Here is a 21,742-nt window from a genome sequence, read left to right as displayed (position 1 = left end):
AGAATAATGAGCCTCTCTGCCCACATGAGAAAATAGGCATAAAAACAGAAAGTGCTGGAAATACTCAGCAGGTCAGGCAGCACCTGCTGAGACAGAAGCAGAGTTAATGTTTCAGGTCTGTGACCTTTCATCAGATACTCCCTGGACCACGCCTCCATCACCCCCGACACCTCGTCCCCTTCCCACGGCACCTTCCCATGCAATTACTTCATCTCTCCTCACCATCCAAGACACCAAACACTTCTTCCAGGTGAAGCAATGATTTACTTGTACTTCTTTCAATTTAGTACACTGTATTTGCTGCTACTATGCGGTTGCATCTACAATGGGGAGACCAAACGCAAATTGGGTGACCGCTTTGTAGAACACCTCCGCTCAGTTCAAAAGCATGACCCCAAGCTTCTGGTTTCTGGCCATTTTAACACACCCCCCTGCTTTCATGTCCACATATCTGTCCTTGGCCTGCTGCAGTGTTCCCATGAACATCAATGCAAGCTCGAGGAACAGCACCAGATCTTTCGATTGGGCTCTCTCCAGCTTTGTGGACTCAACATTGAGTTCAACAATTTCAGAGCATGACTGGCCCATTTCTTTACATTTTTCTATTATTTTATTTCATTTTTTAACCATGTGCTCATTATTCTGCTTTTAACACTCTCTCTGAACTAATGCTTTGCTTTTCACCACAAGCATTAACACACTCTTTGGCTTTGTCCCTTAACAGCTTTGTTATTTATTCTCTCCTGCCATCTCCCCTATCACACACCTTCTCTTTTGTTCTCTTCCCCACCAACTGCGCCACCCCCTCTTCATTTGCTTAAAACCTAATTCTTTTCTAACCTTTGCTAGTTCTGATGAAAGGTCACAGACCTGAAATGTTAACTTTGTTTCTCTCTCAACAGATGCTGCCAAACATGCTGAGCATTTCCAGCACTTTCTGTTTTTATTTCAGATTGCCAGCATCTGCTGTATTTTGCTTTTACATTAGAGAGAGAGGGAGACAGCACTGAAACAGGCCCTTCGGCCCACCGAGTCTGTGCTGACCAACAACCACCCGTTTATACAAATCCTACATTAACCCCATATTCCCTACCACATCCCCACCTTCCCTTAATTCTCCTACCACCTACCTACACTAGGGGCAATTTACCATGGTCAATTTACCTATCAACCTGCAAGTCTTTGGCTGTGGGAGGAAACCAGAGCACCCGGCAGAAACCCACACAGTCACAGGGAGAACTTGCAAATTCTGCACAGGCAGTACCCAGAATCGAACCCGGGTCTCTAGAGCTGTGAGGCTGCGGTGCGAACCACTGCACCACTCATTATTATGTAAGTTGTTGTTATTGGATGAATGTTTATGCTAATGAAGGTAAAGATATTGGTGCTGGAAAATATAAACATTTTGCACTTTTGCACCTTGTTTTAACATCAAGCATTCAAGATTTGGTACAGGATGTCAGGGTATAGGGTATTAATTTCCACATTCTTTCTGCTGACAAGAAACCTAACCCACCAGTTGTGCAAAATGGAAAATCAGCTACTTGGGTTCCAGACAATGAGCAAAGCTATCTGCTGCCAGTGCAATGTTAGACCATTATCCCTGTAGAGTAAACTTCTGCTCTTCCATATCCTGTGTAAATGTTTCCACTTCCCATGCCAGCCATTCTTGCTGCTGTCTCAGAATGCCAGTTTAGTATTGATTTTTCAAGCTATGCTATAGACTTATTAAAGCATATACAGACAATGGCCAACTCATTTCACTATTATATTTTGGGAAGTGTCTTTCCTCTTAACTAAAAAGACATTTGTCTGTAGCTATGTAAGTTATTCCTAAAATACTATTCTGGTTTTCTCTTAGAATTACTTTGACGGCAAACTCTCTCCTCAAGGAAAGATGCCATGGATTGAATATAATCATCAAAAAGTATCAGGCACAGAATTCATTATTGATTTTCTTCAAGATAAACTGGGCGTTAACCTAAACAAACACCTGGATTCCAGTGAAAGAGCTGTCTCAAGAGCCGTTACAAAAATGATGGAAGAACACTTCTATTGGTAAGTTGGTAAAAGCTCTTTGAACACAGAAGCAGACTTACTTTCTGGTATATTACAGGAACAAATTTATTTATATTTATATTATTTATAGACGTTATTAAACAAAATTAGAGCACATGGAATTGGGGGGAATATACCGGCATGGATTGAGGACTGGCTAACGGAGAGAAAACAGAGAGTAGGATTAACAGGTCATTTTCAGGTTGGCAGGCTGTGACTAGTGGGGTACCGGAGGTGATTGGGCAAAGATCTAGCACTTGGGATACAATGTGGAGAAATGTAAAGTTATCCACTTTGGTAGGAAAAACAGAAATACAGAATATTTCTTAAATGGTTAGAGGCTGGGAAGTGTTGGAAGGGAAGGGACTTGGGTGTCCTTGTTCATGAGTCACTGAAAGCTAGCATGCAGGAATGGCAAGCAATTAAGAAGGCAAATGGTATGTTGGCTTTTATTACAAAGGGATTTGAGTATTGGTGTCATGCAGGCCCCACCTGCCAAGAATGAGGCACATTAATTTTGCCACATGGACATTAAATTTCAAATTGTTGCTGGGAAGAGGAAAAAGCCTGTTACAAGGGGTTGCCAGGCCCCTGGCTGGAAAGACATTTTTGCATATTGACAGACAGTGTTTGTAGACAAAGGACCATTCCCTGACACACACAATACACAAAGCCAGAAGTGGTTATACCAGTCAGTCACGTGACTACCCTGTTGGCCAACTTGGGGAGTTTTAAATTGTAGAGACAATGTTTGAACTGGTAGAAAACTCTTTGCTCTGGGATTGAAAAGACCTCTCCTGGCTGCCTTGCCACAGCCTCTCCTGCCTGCTCCCATCTCTTTCTCACGGAACTCCAAAAACCAACTGAAGACACATGAACCCCAAGAGAGAAAAGTCTCCTACAGTGAACAAGGTTTAAGAAGAATACTGGGCTCCAACAAAAAGCAAATCCACCTACAAACAAGGATTCTACAGTGAGCTCGAAGACCCGTAACAAAAACTCTTCAGATATTGCCTCAAACCTTTCCACTTTATTTTTCTTCTGCTCTGTTCTGTCTCTGTTTGCATGTGCATATCACGTATGAATGCGAGCGTGGGGCGCAGCATGTATCCGTAGGCGTTAACCGAATTAGAGTTTTAAGTTTAAGTTTAATAACATTTCACCTTTCTTCTTTAAACTTAAGAAAGCCTGTTTGTGCTGGTTTCTTTGCCTTAAAATTGGAAAATGGTGAATAAGGATTCACCAAGGTGTGTTTAAAATTAAACCCTGTTACAGTAAGATCAGGTGAAGGTGAAAGGGAACCCTAGATTTCTTTCTCACCTGGTCGTAACAAGGAATAAAAATGTTTTGCTGCAATATAAAGAGCCTTGGTGAGGCCGCACCTGGAGTATTGTGTGCAGTTTTGGTCTGCTTCCTAAGGAAAGAAGTACTTGCCATAGAGGAAGTGCAACGGAGGTTCACCAAACTAATTCCTGGGAAGGAGAGATTGTCATAGAATCATAGAGAGCCATAGAACCGTACAGCATAGAAACAGGCCCTTCGGCCCACCGCGTCCATGCTGACCACAATGCCTGTCTATACTAATCCCACCTGCCTGCATTAATTCCATATCCCTCTATGCCTTGCTCATTCAAGTACCTGTCCAGATGCCTCTTAACTGTTGCTACCGTTCCTGCCTCCACCACCTCCTCAGGCAGCTCATTCCAGATACCCACTATTCTTTATGTGAAAAATTTATCCTTTTGATCCCCTTTAAACCTCCTCCCTCTCACCTTAAATCTATGCCTTCTAGTTTTAGTCATCCCTACCATGGGAAACAGACTCTGGCTATCTACCCTATCTATGCCTCTCATAATTTTATATACCTCTATCATGTCCCCTCTCAGCCTCCTTCGCTCCAGGGAAAACAGACCCAGCCTATCCGATCTCTCTTTATAACTCAAGCCCTCCAAACCAGGCAACATCCTTGTGAATCTTTTCTGCACCCTCTCTAGCTTAATCACATCTTTCCTGTAGTGCGGCGACCAGAACTGCACACAGTATTTCAAATGCGGCCTAACCAACATTATGTACAACTGTAACATGACGTCCCAACTCTTGTACTCAATGCCTCGGCCGAAGAAGGCAAGCATGCCATACGCCTTCTTCACCACCCTGTCTACCTGTGTTGCCACTTTCAGGGAACTATGTACTTGCACCCCAAGGTCTCTCTGCTCAACAACACTCCCCAGGGCCCTGCCATTCACTATATATGTCCTGCCCTGGTTTAACTTCCCAAAATTCATCACTTCGCACTTGTTTGCGTTAAATTCCATTTGCCAATCCCTTCCCCATTTTCCCAGTTGATCTATATCCTGTTGTAACCTTAGACAACCTTCTTCACTGTCCACTATACCACCAATTTTGTTGTCATCTGCAAACTTACTAGTCATGCCCCCTACATTCACATCCAAGTCATTAATATATATGGCAAACAAACAAATGAGGAAAGATTAAATAGACTGGGCCTTTATTCTCTGGAGTTTAGAAGAACGAGAGGTTATCTTATTCAAACATACAAAATGCTTACAGACTCAACAGGGTAGATTCAGGAAGGATGTTTTCCCTGGTTGGGGAGTCTATAACCAGGGGACACAGTCTCAGAATAAGGGGCAGGCCATTTAGGACTGAGATGAGGAGGAATTTCTTCACTCAGAGGGTGGTGAATCTTTGGAATTCTCTGCCCCAGGGGGCTGTGGAGGTTCAGTCATTGAGTATGTTCAAGATTGAGATTGATAGATTTCTACATATTAAAAACATCAAGGGTTACGGGGAAAGTGCAGGGAAATGGTGTTGAAGTAGATGATCAGCCATGATCGTATTGAATGGCGGAGCAGGCTCGAAGGGCTGAATGGCCTACTCCTACTTTTCGGGTTAGAAGAAGGTTTGTAGTGGAGTTTCCCAGGGGTCAGTGTTGGGACCCTTGCTTTTCCTGACATAAATTAATAACCTATAGCTTGGTGTACAGGGCACAATTTCAAAGTTTGCAAATGATACGAAACTTGGAAGCATTGCGAACTGTGAGGAGGATAGTGTAGAACTCCAAAAGGACATAGACAAGTTGGGGGAATGGGCAGACATATGGCAGATGAACTTCAATGCAGAGAAATGTGAAGTGATTCATTTTGGTAGGAAGAACATGGAGAGACAATATAAAATAAAGGTACAATTCTAAAGGGGGTGCAGGAGCAGAGGGACCTGGGTGTATATGTGCATAAATCATTGAAGGTGGAGGGACAAGTTGAGAGCGTGGTTAATAAAACGTACAGTATCCTGGGCTTTATTAATAGGGGCAGAGAATACGAGAGCAAGGAGGCTATGTTCAACTTGTATAAGACAATAGTTCGGTTTCAGCTGCAGTATTGCGTCCAGTTCTGGGCGCTGCACTTTAGGAAAGATGTTGGAGAGAGTATAGAAAAGATTCAGGAGAATGGTTCCAGGGATGAGGAACTTCAGTTATGGCGATAGATTGGAGAAGTTAGGACTGTTTTCCTTAGAGAAGAGAAGGCTGAGAGGTGATTTGATAGAGGTATTTAAAATCATGAGGGGTCCGGACAGAGTAGATAGAGAGAAACTGTTCCCACTCATGAAAGGATCGAGAACGAGAGGGCACAGATTTAAAGTATTTGGTAAGAGAAGCAAAAGTGTCATGAGGAAAAACCTATTCACGCAGCAAGTGATTAAGGTCTGGAATGCACTGCCTGAGAACATGGTGGAGGCAGGTTCAATTGAAGAATTAAAAAAGGAATTATACAATTATATGAAAAGGAAGAATGTGCAGGGTTATGGGGAGAAGGCGGGGGAATGGAACTGAGTGGATTGCTCTTTTGGAGAGCTGATGTGGACACAATGGGCTGAATGGTCGCCTTCTGCATTGCAACAATTCTGTGATTCTGCTCCTATTTCTTATGTTCTTATGTTCTTAAATGGAAAGATCAAATCAAAGTTAACTCCAGAGTGCTAGGGCAGTTTGGACCAGGAGAGGCTATTTCCTGATTTTGCACTATTGTCCCAACAGCGGTGCCATGTCAAATGATTATCCACATGATGTCTGACACATGATCCAGATTGTGTGCTCTTTGGCTGACTGAATTTGGTAGTTCAGGGCAACACTAAACCAACTCAATTTTAATTGGCGTGTAAAGTAGAAATGTTTCTGTTTCTTCAGAAAATTGTTAAGATTGCCTATAGTACAAATTCTGGAATTTTGTGGAAAACAGCCCTTGGATTGCTGTCTGCACTAATGCTGACCTTGCTGGGTTTGGCTAATTTTAAACATTTATTTGTGCTTCCTGTGCAGCTTGAACCTTGTGCAGGGAGTGTACTCAAAAGTTAACTGGTTGTATAGAGGGTAGAAAAAAGAAATTGAAATATGCTCAAAAATGCTTGCAGCATCTTAAGCCTTTGCAAAGGCTGTTTGAGAGAAGGAGGATAAGAACTGAATGGTGAAGGCAAAAGGAGAGCTAGAGCAATGTGGAGCCTGTGAAAATGCCCCCCTCTCCATTTAATGGATGGTGAAATGGACATTCTCTTACATGAGGTGGAGGTTTGGTGACCTAGTCTGCGGGGCAATGCAAGTAACCCTCTCCAGAGGACAGACGTGGACCATGCCTGCCTGGATGTGGCAGGCAAACTGAACACTGTATATCGTACCTGGGAACAGATATGGGTGAAGAGATCACACTTTAAAGACTCTTGTAAATTAAGATTAACTAACAATACCATGTAACGGGTAAAAGGCACATGCTAGAAAGTGTAGCCTATTAACATGTTCAATGTTTTTTACTCATTCATACCAAGCCTTCATACACTCTTACAACTCCATTATTGCATCTCAAGTACACTCATACCTCAGTAGGGCACAAAATCAAGATGCAATGTACAATTGATTGTGATACTCAAATCTTCCAAGGGCTTCAGGCTGGACTCAGGGAAGCCATCAGTGAACCCACCCTGCATTTTTTGAACTACAGCAATGTGGTGAAATTGGGCATGTGTGGTATGCCATTCAGTGGGAAAGGAGAGGAAAGCGCTGTCCATGCCAATCAATGTATCAGCCACCTCTTTGACCCATTCAATACCTAATATTGCATTGCTAGCAAGATATGAGCCATTGACACACAATTGAAGGAAGTGGTGAGTTTTCCCTATAACTCAAGTTTACTGTAGGCGACCTTGCTGTAGATGAAAAAGCTGTCTCTTGCTGAGCTACATCAAAGTGAACCATTGGAATATAGCTGTTCCAAGGTCTGTAGAATGGTCTGAAACCTGTTGATTTCCCTGGCATGCTTTTTAAAAAACCTTCTATCACCTCAGCAATGAAGTATCTGTAGGTGAGGTGCTTTAAAATAAGCTTACCTTAAGGTGTGCGACCAAATGGCTGTCAGTCTTCTTTAAATGATGGGATAAATTTTATGAATCCAAGCTGCTACTGAGGACCTGTCTCAAGCTATTACTCTTGGCTCCCAGAAGTGTGTTTGGACAGTGATCCACAGTTCAAAGTATCCAGCATCTAAATCCACGTCCTTTTCAGGATTTAGCTCTCAGCATCAATCGTATTGACTTTTCAAAAACTGGAGAGGTTCTTGATTAAGAGGGAGCATATATGTACTATAGGAAATTAAAGTGGTGTGTGGAATCCTCATTATGTACCTGAATGATGAACGAGTAAAAGGGCTAAATAACCTTTTATCATTCCTACTCTCTTTCTCAAAAAGTTCAGCTGCTTCAATCTGGCTTCCAAGTATCATGAATTTGGGTCAGTGCAGAACGAGCCAAATCAAAATATAGTTAATATGGGTCACTACTGGATGAACTGCACCAAAGCACCATGTATATGGGCCAATGCAGGATGAACTACATCAAAGCATAGTGAATCAGTGCAAAATAATTAAACTGAAGTTGTTTAACATGTTGCTCTGACTTAATTTTTAGAGCAGTCCTGATTTTCTTTCATTCTGAGCTTTTGTGTTTATCATGATGAAAAATAATTGCACCAGGAAATCAAACTCACACATTTTGCACACCATGGCAACAAAAACCTGGCAAAAGTGGGGTCCACTAGTTACTTAAAGTTCAATAGCCTTCTGATAACCTTTGGAAAAGGTCCCATTCTTTGTGAATTGTTCACTGGTCTCGACTTGACAGCTGTCACCTTTAGCAGCTTGTCAAGGATACAATTTCTGGAGCTTCCTTTTTTCAGTAGATTCTCCATGTGCATTGATGCTGGTATAGGTATCTGTTTACTAATCAACATGATCACAGGGACATAATGGAGGCAGTCCCACTACACCATTATTATAGCAGTGGAGTGGGAAGGAAAGTCACTACTGACTTCAACTTCTCTTTCTCTGTCCCCTTCAATGTTTGTGAGGGATCCTCTGCAATATCAGTATTAGCACTTCCATCTCCTTTCCCATTGAATACTAACTGTAGCAGGACACAGATGGCCAATTTTATGGCACAGCTGCATTTCCACTGGAACATGACTAAGCATACAAAATTGTTCAAGTGAGCTCTCCTCATCCTCTCACAAAATGACTTGATTTTCTCATTCTTTCTATTCACACCCCCACTACCCTGCGCCCCCACCCGTCCACCACCATATCTCAGTAGAATGTCTAAATGTCTTGCAAGTGTTCAACGTTTCCTCTGGCTGCAGCCAGGAACAGATCTGAGAATTGGCTACTACCCCCCAGCTCCAACCTGACATTGTTGACATTCCTGGGATGAAGCATTGCAGTGAGTGGGAATTTCTGATTTAGCAAAGATATTGCAAGAATTCCCACCGGGAACAGGGCTCCATCCCCTGGAGCAGCAGCAGCAGCAGCAGCATCACATCGAAGCAACAGTGAGATAGAGGGACAGAGTCTGGAGGAGGGCTACTTTTCCTCTGCAAATGTAAGCAAGTAGACATGCCTCCAATTAGTGGCTGTATGAAATGTGGGCAATTGACATGTATGTAACGATGTCCTCAGTTTTCTTTATTTAGAAGTCTTTAGTACTGAATCTCTTGAATCAAAAGTATCTGCACCCTTGATCTTTTAGTGATGGTGCTTGGGTTTGGGTACATGCATTATGCATATAATTTGGAAGGTAGGTTATCTATTACTTCCATATGCAAGTGAAGTAATCTCTTTAGCCTGTTTAGTTGAACCAATATGACAGGAGGCTTATTAACAAAACTTGGTACAATGGAGAATCTTACATTAAATTTTAACTTAGAAATTGCTCACTGATAGTAGATCTTTAGAGTTAACTTACTGACAATCTCTTTGTCAGCACATTATGGGTAGGGAGTAACTCCCTCCCTAACATCATTGTTGGTGTACCTACACCCCAAGGACTGCAGGGGTTCAAGAAGGCAGCTCACCACCACCTTCTCAAAGGCAATTAGGGATGGGCAATAAATGCTGGCCTAGCCAACGACACCCAAATCCCCCAAACAAATAAAAAATCTATTTGCTCCTGTATAAATTTGACTATGATTAATGGCTCTGTTATTAATGGCTCTGTGGACTGTTTGTATATATAGTCCTCTATGAGGCTCATGATTAGATAGGGAAACTGAAGACGTTACAAAGTACTGGAGCTGTTGCAAAGTTGTGGCTGAGGAGACTGATGCTAAACCACCAACCTGACTATAAAGCTGTGAAGTAGGCATTCGATAGGAAAATACCGAACGGTTGGAATAGGGTCATAGGCAAAATAAATATTTTCTGTTGACTCTGTGATTTTTGGAATAAATTTCCTCTGAACTGTTCCATTTTTATAAACAAAACTTTGGCTGATGTAATGGAAAAACAAAGTACCAGCATCAATGGCTTTACTACCATAATTTTGAATTTGCGGACAGATGAGTATATCACAACTTTCAGAGTGTAAAAATCAGGAGCATAAAACAATCCATTAGTTACTACACAAAATGTATGAGACAGTACAATTCAACCAGTTCTTATTTCAAAGTCTTTTGTGTTCCTTTTGGTTGTCATCTTCACCTTAAAATCAGTCAATCACTGACATTGAGTAGCACCATTAATGTCATCATTGACTGGAGCTTTATTGTTGCTTTTACATCACTGGTAGATTAAAATGACAAGGTTGACAATAGGTTGGCCAACAAAAGTGCAAAGTAGTCATTTTAAAATATGACACCATTCAACACTACTTGCTCACAGTCTGACAACATGAAACATTTTTAGAAACATAATTGACAGTTCAGGAAAATTACTTGGTTTTCCAACATAAATGCGCAAAATGTTAAAATTCTCAATTCTATTACCTGCTTTTAGGAACAAGTTAACGCTTACTGAATAAACCATGTTTATTACCCACTGTTCTTTTATTCTTTCCAGCCTGCTATTTTAATGTTATATGAATTTTAAAATTTCATCTGTAGTAATGACTTTGTTAAAATAGTGGATGGAGGAATTTTATATCAGTGTATTCACTTGAGTTTAGATGGTTGGGGGTGTTTTTTTTAGATTAGAGATACAGCACTGAAACAGGCCCTTCGGCCCACCGAGTCTGTGCCGAACATCAACCACCCATTTATACTAATCCTACACTTATCCCATATTCCTACCAAACATCCCCACCTGTCCCTATATTTCCCTACCACCTACCGATACTAGTGACAATTTATAATGGCCAATTTACCTATCAACCTGCAAGTCTTTTGGCTTGTGGGAGGAAACCGGAGCACCCGGAGAAAACCCACGCAGACACAGGGAGAACTTGCAAACTCCACACAGGCAGTACCCGGAATCGAACCCGGGTCCCTGGAGCTGTGAGGCTGCGGTGCTAACCACTGCGCCAATGATAATTATCAAATCTAATAATCAAGGCTCACTGGCTGAATGGCCTACTGTTCCTATGAATGTGTTAGCACATGGGATATCAATATCATAAGACATGGCTTAAATCCATATTTGCCTTGCCACAAGAATAGAGGAAAATCTTACCTGCTAGAGGAAGTCAGTGCTGAGGGGTAATGTCTCCAACTGTTTGCCATTTTAATGAAAGTGCAGGAAAAAAGTGTGGAATCTTTATCACCATATATCACCATTTTTCATGGTAAGTGCTATGTTATATCCTCCATGTTTTCAAATTAAACCCTTTGGTGACTATCAAAAAGTCAACTTTTAAAATCAAATAATTGTGAGAAAAACAACTGATAATCATGATAAGTAAGAATTACCACGAGTAATGGAGACAAACAATTTGACTTAAGACAAGAGATTTCTTGCAGGATTGGATTGATAAAAGTCAGTCAGAGGGCTGAAAATGGTTTAGCATAATTTTAATCTTGTCACTGTTGATATTAGTTGCAGCTCATGCATTTATTTTTCTATCACAGCTAGCAGCTTATTGGTCCATTTCAAAGCTCTATTAAAAGCAGGGTGCTGAGGTTGCCTAGAGACTGGAGACTGTCTCAGACAGCCTTAGCAGTTGGTTGCTAAATTTCACATCATCGTTGTTTCTTTTGTTTTTGTTTGATGCCAAGTTGGAGATGATATTAAAAGGGTTTCACTGAGTTAATATGTGGAGTTGGAGAGAGATCTTGTCATTTTACCATTTGAATTATACAAATATTTTATGGTTTTAGGCACCAGCTTTCCCATCAAAAACACTATATTGGGCTTAACCCCAGACATATGGTTGATATGCCAGTGCACAAACAGCTCATCTCCACTGTTGCATGGATTGTGCATTGTTATCATATTTGATGTAGGTTTTGACCTTGGCTGGCCTTCTATGCACTGAAGGCAGGAAGAATTTTCTTGGGAACTTTACTCACAATCTCAAAAATTTCCTCATAGTAAAATTTGAAATGACATAAACACTATCAAAATCCTGTTTGGGTTTCAAAATGAAAAGTTCCTTCTTTGAATGAAGGTGTACAAATCACACCAACTTTTGTTTTGGTAGTTTTTTCTGTATATATCTTTTAAAACTCTCCATCTATAATTTGGGGGAAGTTGCTTGATGAAACTGCTGATATGCAGACCATTCTACCCCTATTCATATTCCAGTCTTGCCAGCTTCCCACTCCCACTCCCTTCCCACTAGAAACATAGAAACATAGAAAATAAGAGCAGGAATAGGCCATTCGGCCCTTTGGGCCTGCTCCGCCATTCAAAAAAGATCATGGCTGATCGTCTAATTCAGTACCCTGTTACTGCTTTCTCCCCATATCCCTTGATTCCCTTTGGCATTAAGAAATATATCTATCTCCTTCTTGAATATATTTAATGACTTGGCCTCCACTGCCTTCTGCGGTAGAGAATTCCACAGGTTCACCACCCTCTGAGTGAAGAAATTTCTCCTCATCTCGGTTCTAAATGGCATACCCCGTATCCTGAGACTGTGACCCCTGGTTCTGGACTCCCCAGCCATCGGGAACATCCTCCCTGCATCGAGCCTGTCTAGTCCTGTTAGAATTTTATAGGTTTCTATGAGAATCCCTCTCATTCTTCTAAACTTTAGTGAATATAGGCCTAGTCGACCCAATTTCTCCTCATAGGTCAATCCTGCCATCTCAGGAATCAGCCTATAAATCTTCTTTGCACTCCCTCCATGGCAAGAACACCTTCCTCAGATAAGGAGACCAAAACTGCACACAATACTCCAGATGTGGTTTCACCAAGGCCCTGTATAACTGCAGTAAGACATCATTGCTCCTGTACTCAAATCCTTTTGCAATGAAGGCCAACATACCATTCGCCTTCCTAATTGCTTGCTGCACCTGAATGCTTGCTTTCAGTGACTGGTGTACAAAGACACCCAGGTCTCACTGTACCTCCCCCTTTCCCAATCTATCACCATTCAGATAATAATCTGCCTTTCTGTTTTTACACCAAAGTGGATAACCTCACATTTATCCACATTATCCTGTATCTGCATGCATTTGCCCACTCACCCAACTTGTCCAAATCACTTTGGAGACTCTTTGCATCCTCCTCACAGCTCACATTCCCCCCCAGCTTTGTGTCATTTGCAAATTTGGAAATGTTACATTTAGTTTCCTCACCGAAGTAATTAATATATATTGTGAATAGCTGGGGCCCAAGCACTGATCCCTGCGGTACCCCACTAGTCACTGCCTGCTACCCGGAAAAAGACCCGTTTATTCCTACTCTCTGTTTCCTGTCTGTCAACCAGTTCTCAATCCATGCCAGTATATTACACCCAATCCCATGTGCTTTAGTTTTACACACTAACCTCTTATGTGGGACCTTATCAAAAGCCTTCTGAAAATCCAAGTACACCACATCCACTGGTTCTCCCTTATCTATTCTACTAGTTACATCCTCAAAAAACTCCAGTAGATTTGTTAAGCATGGTTTCCCTTTCATAAAGCCATGCTGACTTTGTCCAATTCCGTTGTGGAATTAATATTACAGGTGAATGTGGAAGGGGAACAAGAGATGTACTAATCCTTGCTTCTGTGTATATATTGTTCGCATCCATGCATTAAAGTCAGGCCTAAAATGCTGTATGTGAATGCTACACTGTTGTTCTTTTAATATTACAGGGCCATAGTTTACTGTCAGTGGATCGATAACCTCCATGAGACCCGAAAAATACTGTCTGTCTCAGGCCCGTTCAGTGGTTTCCTGAAATGGATATTGTGCCATCTAACAAGAGGAATTGTTAAACGGGAAATGTATGGTCAAGGCATTGGCCGCTTCTCAAAGGAGGAAATATATACCTTAATGGAAAAGGATATGCGATCACTTTCAGTGATTTTGGGTGAGATGAAACCTTATTTTACTGTCATGTGCTATATATTTCACAGAAACAACCCTCACTTGAATGCAATCCTAACCTCCATTGTTTATAGCCTGCATTAAAATAAATAATCTTGCCCATTTCATATTCTCTCCCTCAATGTATGTTTTACATGAACCTTAATGATGGCTACTACAAAAGAAATTACATTATCTTGTCTCTGTCTTACGTTCCCGAGTAATCTCTTTGTGTGTTTCCTATTAGCCTGCTTCTATTTCTTGGTGCATTTCATCTCTGTTACCCTTTGTGTTCTTTCCTGATCTGCATCTTTAATCTCTGCCTTTTTTAGATTGTTAGGGCTGATTCTATGAACCTGGGTTTCCAGTGGGGAGCTGTGATCCTCTCTGGGAGCAATGTTGTATGGAATCATCTCTTATGTTCTTTAATTTATGTTCCATGATTTGTATTTATAATTCCTAGCAATCTGCAAACCAGCGCTCTGCATTTGTGTTCTTTTTGATTTGTGTCTGTCAACCCTCAACATATGCATATGTGTTCTCAAATAATCTGTGTTTGCAATCCCTCAACATCAGATCTGCATTCCATATTGATCTGTGATTGTGATCACTGGTGGTCTGTGCCTATGTTCCCTAGTATTAGGGGCTGGGGTTTGTGGTGGTGGGGGCCCGGAAAATACTTCCGGGAGAAGCCCGCCACGGGGTCCTCGACACCGGGAAGGCCCCGCCCCATTTTACCCGTGGCGGCGAGGCCTCGTGGCGGCCCTACCCCCGCCGCTCAGCGACGGAGCCTTAATTTAAATAGTCAAATAAATGTTAATTAATGAATAATCACTTACCACGTCCCGATGGTATTCCCACACAATATTGCGGTCGGATGCCGGGACTCCCGGACCTACGGATCTCCATTCGGAGAGCTGAGGCGTAACACTGGTGGGGAGGGTGGAGGAGTGAAGTTTCCGGGGTGGGGGGAACGGGGAAAACTGTTCCTATTGGTTGCGGGGATGGTGGGAAGGGGCTGAGGGTCAAAGTCTATGAAGTCCGGGGGGAAAGTTTGGGATTGCAAAAAATGTTTTTTTGGGGGCACGAGGGCAATTTACATATTCATTACTCATTGGGTAGGTAGGAGAGGGGATTCACAGTACAATTAAAAATTTAATTTTATTTTTTGGACAGTGGGACCTTTAAAAATTTTAATCTTACTGAAGGGCTTAAAGCCCTTTAAAAATGGCACCGGCGCCTGCGCGGTGGCACGCGGCCGCATTGCCAGGGACGAAGCGCCTGTCTCCTCTACGACATTGGGGGCTGTCATTCCGCCCCCTCATGTTAATGAGCCGCCACGTGAAATATCGCGGTGGCTCCACGGAGCACATTTCACATGTGCGCCGCATCGTTCTTGAAGCTTGCTGCCGAGCTTTAAAATTTCAGCCCCGTGTGCCTGTGATCTCTGAGAATCCGCAGGCATATTTATATTATAGTCTGGGTTACTCAAGAGTGACCTAAGTGCAGATACACCTATATTTTCACATACAAGTATCCCTGTAGCGGCTGCAGTGGAAACGCACTGGCTTGGATTTTGTGGTCAGCGGCAAACAAACAGTGCTAGCTTAAAAGCAAAATACTGCGGATGCTGGAAATCTGAAACAAAAACAAGAAATGCTGGATTCACTCAGAATCCAGCATTTCTTGTTTTTGAAACAGTGCTAGCTGTTCATTACACCAGTAATGGGGCAGCTGGGGGCTGTACTGTTGGGATGGTATGCACCTGAACCGTGCTGGGACTGGTGTTCTAGCGAGCCGCATAACTCGAGAAGTAGAGAGGGTTTTAAACTAAATAGTGGGGGCAAGGGATCAAATTTGGGAAGATGTGGTAAATCAAAGAGTAGAGACAAGGCAAGAGAGATAGATATTAATAGGGGAAAAGATAAACAGACTGTGACAGGAAGGGACAGTGAGTACAAATCTAAGAGTAAATCAGCAGACAAGGCTAGAGGTTACAAAAATAATATAAGGACAAAATTAAAGGCTGTATATCTGAATGCACATAGCATTTGAAACAAAACAGATGAACTGAAAGCGCAAATAGAAATAAATAAGTACAATTTGATAGCCATTTCAGAGACATGGGCTGCAGGATGATATAGATTAGACGTGAATATTGAAGGGTACATGACATTTAGGAAGGACAAGAAGCTAAGAAAAGGTGGAGGAGTGGCTTTGTTAATTAATGATGGTATTAGCACAAGGGATGACCTAAGTTCAGGAAACCAGGATGTAGAAGTGCTTTGGGTCAAGATGAGAAATGATAAAGGCAAGAAGTCACTTGTGGAAGTGGTGTACAGGCCTCCTAACAGTAACCACATGGTAGGACGGGGTATAAAGGAAGAAATAATGGGAGCTTGTCAGTAAGGTATTGCAATAATCATGGGGGATTTTAATCTACATATAGACTGGAAAAATCAGATGGGCACAAGTAGCCTAGATGAGCAGTTCATTGAATGTTTTCAGGATAGTTTCTTAGAACAGCATGTTCTGGAGCCAATCAGACAGCAGGCTGTACTAGATCTGGCATTGTGCAACGAGATAGGAATAATTCATGACGTCATAGTGAAGGTACCCCTAATTAGCAGAGATCATAATATTTTACATTCAGTTTGAGGGAGAGAAGAGTGGGTCTATTTTAAACTTAAATAAGGGCAATTATGAGGGCATGAAAGCAGAGCTAGCTAAAATGAACTGGCAAATCAGGTTAAGGAATAGGTCAATAGAGATGCAGTGGCAAATGTTTAAGGGGATATTTCAGAATACATAGAATAGATATCGTCCAACAAGAAAGAAAAATTCCAAGTGGAGGATCCACCATCTGTGGTTAACTAAAAAGGTTAAAGATAGTATTAAACTTAAAGAAAAAGCATAGAATTGCACAAAGATGGGTGGCAGGTCAAAACATTGGGCGGAATATAAAAAGCAGCAAAGAACGACTAAAAGGTTAATAAGGAGGGGAAAATTAGAGTACGAGAGAAAGCTGGCTAGAAATATAAAAACAGATAGTAAGAGCTTCAATAGATATTTAAAAAAGGGAAAGAGCTAACAAAGTGAGTGTTGGTCCTATAGAAGGTGAGTCTGGGGAATTATTAAGGGAAAATGAGATGGCAGATGAATTGAACAGGTATTTTGCATCGGTTTTCACCGTAGTGGATACAAGTAATATCCCAGAAATAGCTGTAAATCAGGAAATGGAAGGGAGGGAGGAACTCAAAATTACAATCATCAAGGAAGTAGTACTGAGCAAATTGTTGGACAAGCCCCCAGATCCTGATAGACTTCATCCTAGGGTCTTAAAAGAAGTGTCTAGTGAGATAGTTTATGCGTTGGTTTTAATTTTCCAAAATTCCCTAGATTGGGGAAGGTTCCATTAGATTGGAAAATAGCCAATGTAACTCCTTTATTCAAAAGGGGAGGGTGACAGAAAGCAGGAAACTACAGGCTAGTTAGCTTAACATCTGCCATAGGGAAAATGTGAGAAGCTATTATTAAAGACGTTACAGCAGGGCACTTAGAAAAATTCGAGGTAATCAGGCAGCGTCAACATGATTTTGTGAAAGGGAGATCATGTTTAACCAATTTATTGGAGTTCTTGGAAGAAGTACCATGTGCTGTGGATAAAGGGGAACGGATGGATGTACTGTACTTAGATTTCCAAAAAGCATTTGATAAGGTGCCACATCAAAGGTTATTGCAGAAAATAAAAGCTCATGGTGTAGGGGGTAACATTTTGGCATGGATAAAAGATTGGCTAGCTAACAGGAAACAGAGGGTAGGCATACATGGGTCATTTTCTGCTTGGCAAGATGTAACGAGTGGTGTGTCACAGGGATCAGCGCTGAGGTCTCAATTTTTTTACAATTTATATAAATGACTTGGATGAAGGGACTGAAGGTATGGTTGCTAAATTTGCTGATGAAACAAAGATATTTAGGAAAGTAAGTTGTGAAGAGGATGTAAGGAGGCTACAAAGGGATATAGATAGGTTAAGTGAGTGGGCAAAGATCTGGCAAATGGAGTATAATGTGGGAAAATGTGAAATTGTCCATTTTGGCAGGAAGAATAAAAAAGAAGCATATTTTCTAAATGGTGAGAGATTGCGTAGCTCTGAGATGCAGTGGGATCTGGGTGTCCTAGTGCATGAATCGCAAAAGGTTCATATGCAGGTACAGTAAGTAATTGGGAAAGCTAATAGAATGTTATCATTTGCAAGGGGAATTAAATATAAAAGTCAGGAGGTTATGCTTCAATTATACAGGGCATTGGTGAGACCACATCTGGAGTTCTTTGTACAGTATTGGTCTCCTTATTTAAGGAAGGATGTAAATGCATTGGAAGCAGTTCAGAGAAGGTTTACTCAACTAATACCTGGATTGGGCAGGTTGTCATAGAGTCATAGAGAGATACAGCACCAAAACAGGCCCTTCGGTCCACTGAGTCTGTGCCAACCATCAGCCACCCATTCATACTAATTCTACATTAATCCCATTTTTCCCCTCTCACATCCCCACCTTCCCTCAATTCTCCTACCACCTACCTAAACTATGGGCAATTTTTTTTTTAAATTGCCAGTTTACCTACCAACCTGCAAGTCTTTGACATGTGGGAGGAAACTGGAGCACCCAGAGGAAACCCACACGGTCATAGGGAGAACTTGCAAACTCTGCACAGGCAGTACTCAGAACCGGACCCAGGTCGCTGGAGCTGTGAGGCTTCCTGCTGGTATGTATCTGTTCCCATCTATATCCACGTTTCTTGCCGGTATATATCTCTTCCTAACTATTGCCCCTAGTATAGGTAGGTGGTAGGGAATATGGGATTACTGCAGGGTTAGTATAAATGGGTGGTTGTTGGTCAGCACAGACTCGGTGAACCAAAGGGCCTGTTTCAGTGCTGTATCTCTAAATAAAATTTTTTTTAAAAACTCTAATTCGGTTAACTCCTACGGATACACGTTGCGCCCCACGCTAGCATGCGTACGCAATACACACTTGCAAATAGAGACTGAGAAAAGCAGAAGATAAATAAAGTGGAAAGGTTTGAGGTAGTATCTGAAAAGTTGCTGTTACGTTTCTTTGAGCTCATTGTAGAGTCCTTGATTGTAGGTAGATCTTGCTTTTTGCTGGGGCCCAGTATTCTTCTTAAACCTTGTTCGCTGTTGGAGACTTTTCCCTCTTGAGGTTCATGTGTCTCAGTGGATTCAGAGGCTTGTGAGAAGGAGATGGGAGCAGACAGGAGAGAGATCTTCTCAGTCCAGGAGCAAACAGCTTTCTACCCAAAACTGTTTGTGCAAATTCAAAAAACTCAGGTTGCCCAGCAGGTTATTCATGTGACTAGCTGGTTTGACCATGTCCGTTTGTGTATTCGGCCATATTAGCAGTCAGCTGGAATGTGAGCTCCCCCATCTTCAATGTCTGGTGATCAAAAGTCCATTGTTGGTTGAATGTCAGGGAATGGCTGCTTTGTCCTTCCAAACACTGTCTGTTAATATGCAAATATCTTTTCCAGCCACTGCTGATCTGTTCAACAAATCCTCCCCTCACTCCAGTAACAGTTTAAAATCAATGTTCGTGACAAAATTAATGTGCCTCATTCTTGGCAGGTGTGGGCCTGGCATGACAGTATGTTCGTATATTACCTTTTCCAGGAAGCAGTCCTTACTTCCTTTCAGATGCTGGGTTTCCCAACGCCTGGGAAACGCAGCCAGCTAGAAATAAACTGTAAGATAGGTTAAATATGAGGCACACAGCCTTATTATAATATTTAAGTGGCCAACCTGCATCCTGGGAGTGGGTTAGTTTCCCGCCTCTCATCCCACTGGTTAAACTGGAAATGGGCAGGTTGGAGGTGAGTTGGAATGGGTTTTGAGTTTTATAAAATTTTTCACATATCATTTAACCTAAATCCACATATTTTTTGTGGTTACAATTACCCTCATGGAGTCTAAACCAGGAGGTGTAAATTAAAATATTTAATTCAATGTCTAATCATATACAAAAAGTGAAATAGAGGGAAAGAAATATAGGATTAAGCAAGAGAGATAGAAGAGACAGAAAGGAAAAGTGAACAAAATTTACATTAAAAAAAAATCTCCAACATTAATTAAAATTGAGAAATTAAATTCCACACGTAAAAGTTATTAATTTGTTTTATTCATTTAAGTTGTTAATTTTCAGTGCCAGAAAGGTTGTTTGTCAGTAATTAAGACTTAGCATCCCTTGAAAATTCACTTACACTTGAATGGATAAGTCCTAACTTTTCTGGCGTGTTTAGTGGGTATCATGAATCATAGAATAGCATGATAGCCTATTGCTATCTTTCTCACTGTTTACTACACTTCCAAGTTTCATGCCATCTGCAAATTTCAAAATTGCGCCTTGGATCCCAAAGTCTAAGTCATTAAAGTATTTCAAAAACAGCAGTCCTAGTACTGAACCTTGGAGAATGCCACTGTACACCTCCCTCCAGTCTGAAAATCAGCCAGTATCTAGTGGGTACGTACCACAAATTCACACCCTTCCATGTAAGCGCATGCTGAGTCTCTCGGTTAGATACTGTTACAGGGAAGGTCTAAAGGAGCAGGCCAACTCGGACAGCAACATCCTGATTTCTGCATTTAACTGCGCATATGCACACGGCAGAATATGCTGTCCAGTTTACGCCTTAATGGCGGTAAGCGCTGATAGCCTCACTGTTATTTCTACTGCAAAATCTGGGCCAATGAATCCATGACTTTGCCACCTTGGCCAAAGCCCATGTGCAAAGCTATGTTATTGTCTGTAATTTACAGGGATTCATGTCATGTCAACAAATCATACAAGTACTCAGTCTGCCACAGCACTTTCACTGGCCAGTGGTAGGAGTTCCAGCATCAATGGGAGTTAGGGCGATGCAGCAAAAACTGGGGGACATTGAAATTACAACACTTGTATACAAATTCTTAAGAGATTAATCTGAAATTCTGTTATAGTTTAGCAGTTTGTTAGCCATTTAAAATGAATAGGATAACTCCTCCATTAAATAACAGAGAGGAATTTCCACTGAATGTGGAATGCATTCATAAACTCAAAACAGAGCTTGGATCTATAATGGCAGTGAGCTTAGAACACATTTATTTTTGGTAATGTTGCTGGCTAACAAGGACTTGCTGACAAAGCCAACAGCATTAATGTAATACAAAAGTAGCTAGAGTGTATATCTCCTGATGGTCTCTACCTATTACTATCTACATCTGGGTTTCCTGGGAGCCCCTATCTGTTACAGAATCATAGAATAGTGCAGCACAAAAGCACGCCTTTCAGCCAATCAAGTCGGCACCAACTCTTTCTAAGAGCAATCCAAATAATCCCACTCCCTGACTCTTTTCTCATATCACTGCAATTTTGTTCTCCTTTAAGTATTTATCTAATTCCCTTTCTAAAGCTACTATTGAATCTGTTTCCACCAGCCTATCAGGCAGTGCAGTCCAAATCCTAACCACTTGTTATGTAAACTATTTCTTCCTCATGTCGCCTCTGGTTCTTTTGTCATTAACCTTACATCTGTCCCCTTTGGTTATTGACCCTTCAGCCATTGGAAACAGTTTTTCTTTATTTGCTTTATCTAAACCTTTCATGATTTTAAATACCTTTATCAAATCTCATCTTAGCCTTTTCTGCTCTAAAGAAACAGTCCCCGCTCCTATCTATATCTGTGTTTCCTGCTGGTATGTATCTCTCCCTATCTATATCCAGGTTTCCTACTGGTATGTATCTGTTCCCATCTATATCCACGTTTCTTGCCGGTATATATCTCTTCCTAACTATAGCCATGTTTCCTGCTGGTATGTATCTGCTCCTATCTATATCAGT

General features: G+C 41.5%; 1 protein-coding gene across 1 annotated transcript in view; it reads left to right on the top strand.

Annotated features, from left to right (window-relative positions):
- Positions 1 to 21,742, top strand: part of faxcb (failed axon connections homolog, metaxin like GST domain containing b) — a 113,896-nt gene that overhangs the window by 58,796 nt on the left and 33,358 nt on the right. Inside the window, exons 3-4 of the mRNA XM_068018703.1 lie at positions 1,862 to 2,058; positions 13,634 to 13,851. Of these exons, the coding sequence (XP_067874804.1) occupies positions 1,862 to 2,058; positions 13,634 to 13,851 (415 nt within the window). The remainder of the gene's footprint in view (positions 1 to 1,861; positions 2,059 to 13,633; positions 13,852 to 21,742) is intronic.

The sequence above is a fragment of the Heterodontus francisci genome, chromosome 3, assembly GCF_036365525.1.
Source record: "Heterodontus francisci isolate sHetFra1 chromosome 3, sHetFra1.hap1, whole genome shotgun sequence".
Taxonomy (NCBI): Eukaryota; Metazoa; Chordata; class Chondrichthyes; order Heterodontiformes; family Heterodontidae; genus Heterodontus; species Heterodontus francisci.
This window is presented reverse-complemented; position numbering and strand designations above follow the sequence as displayed.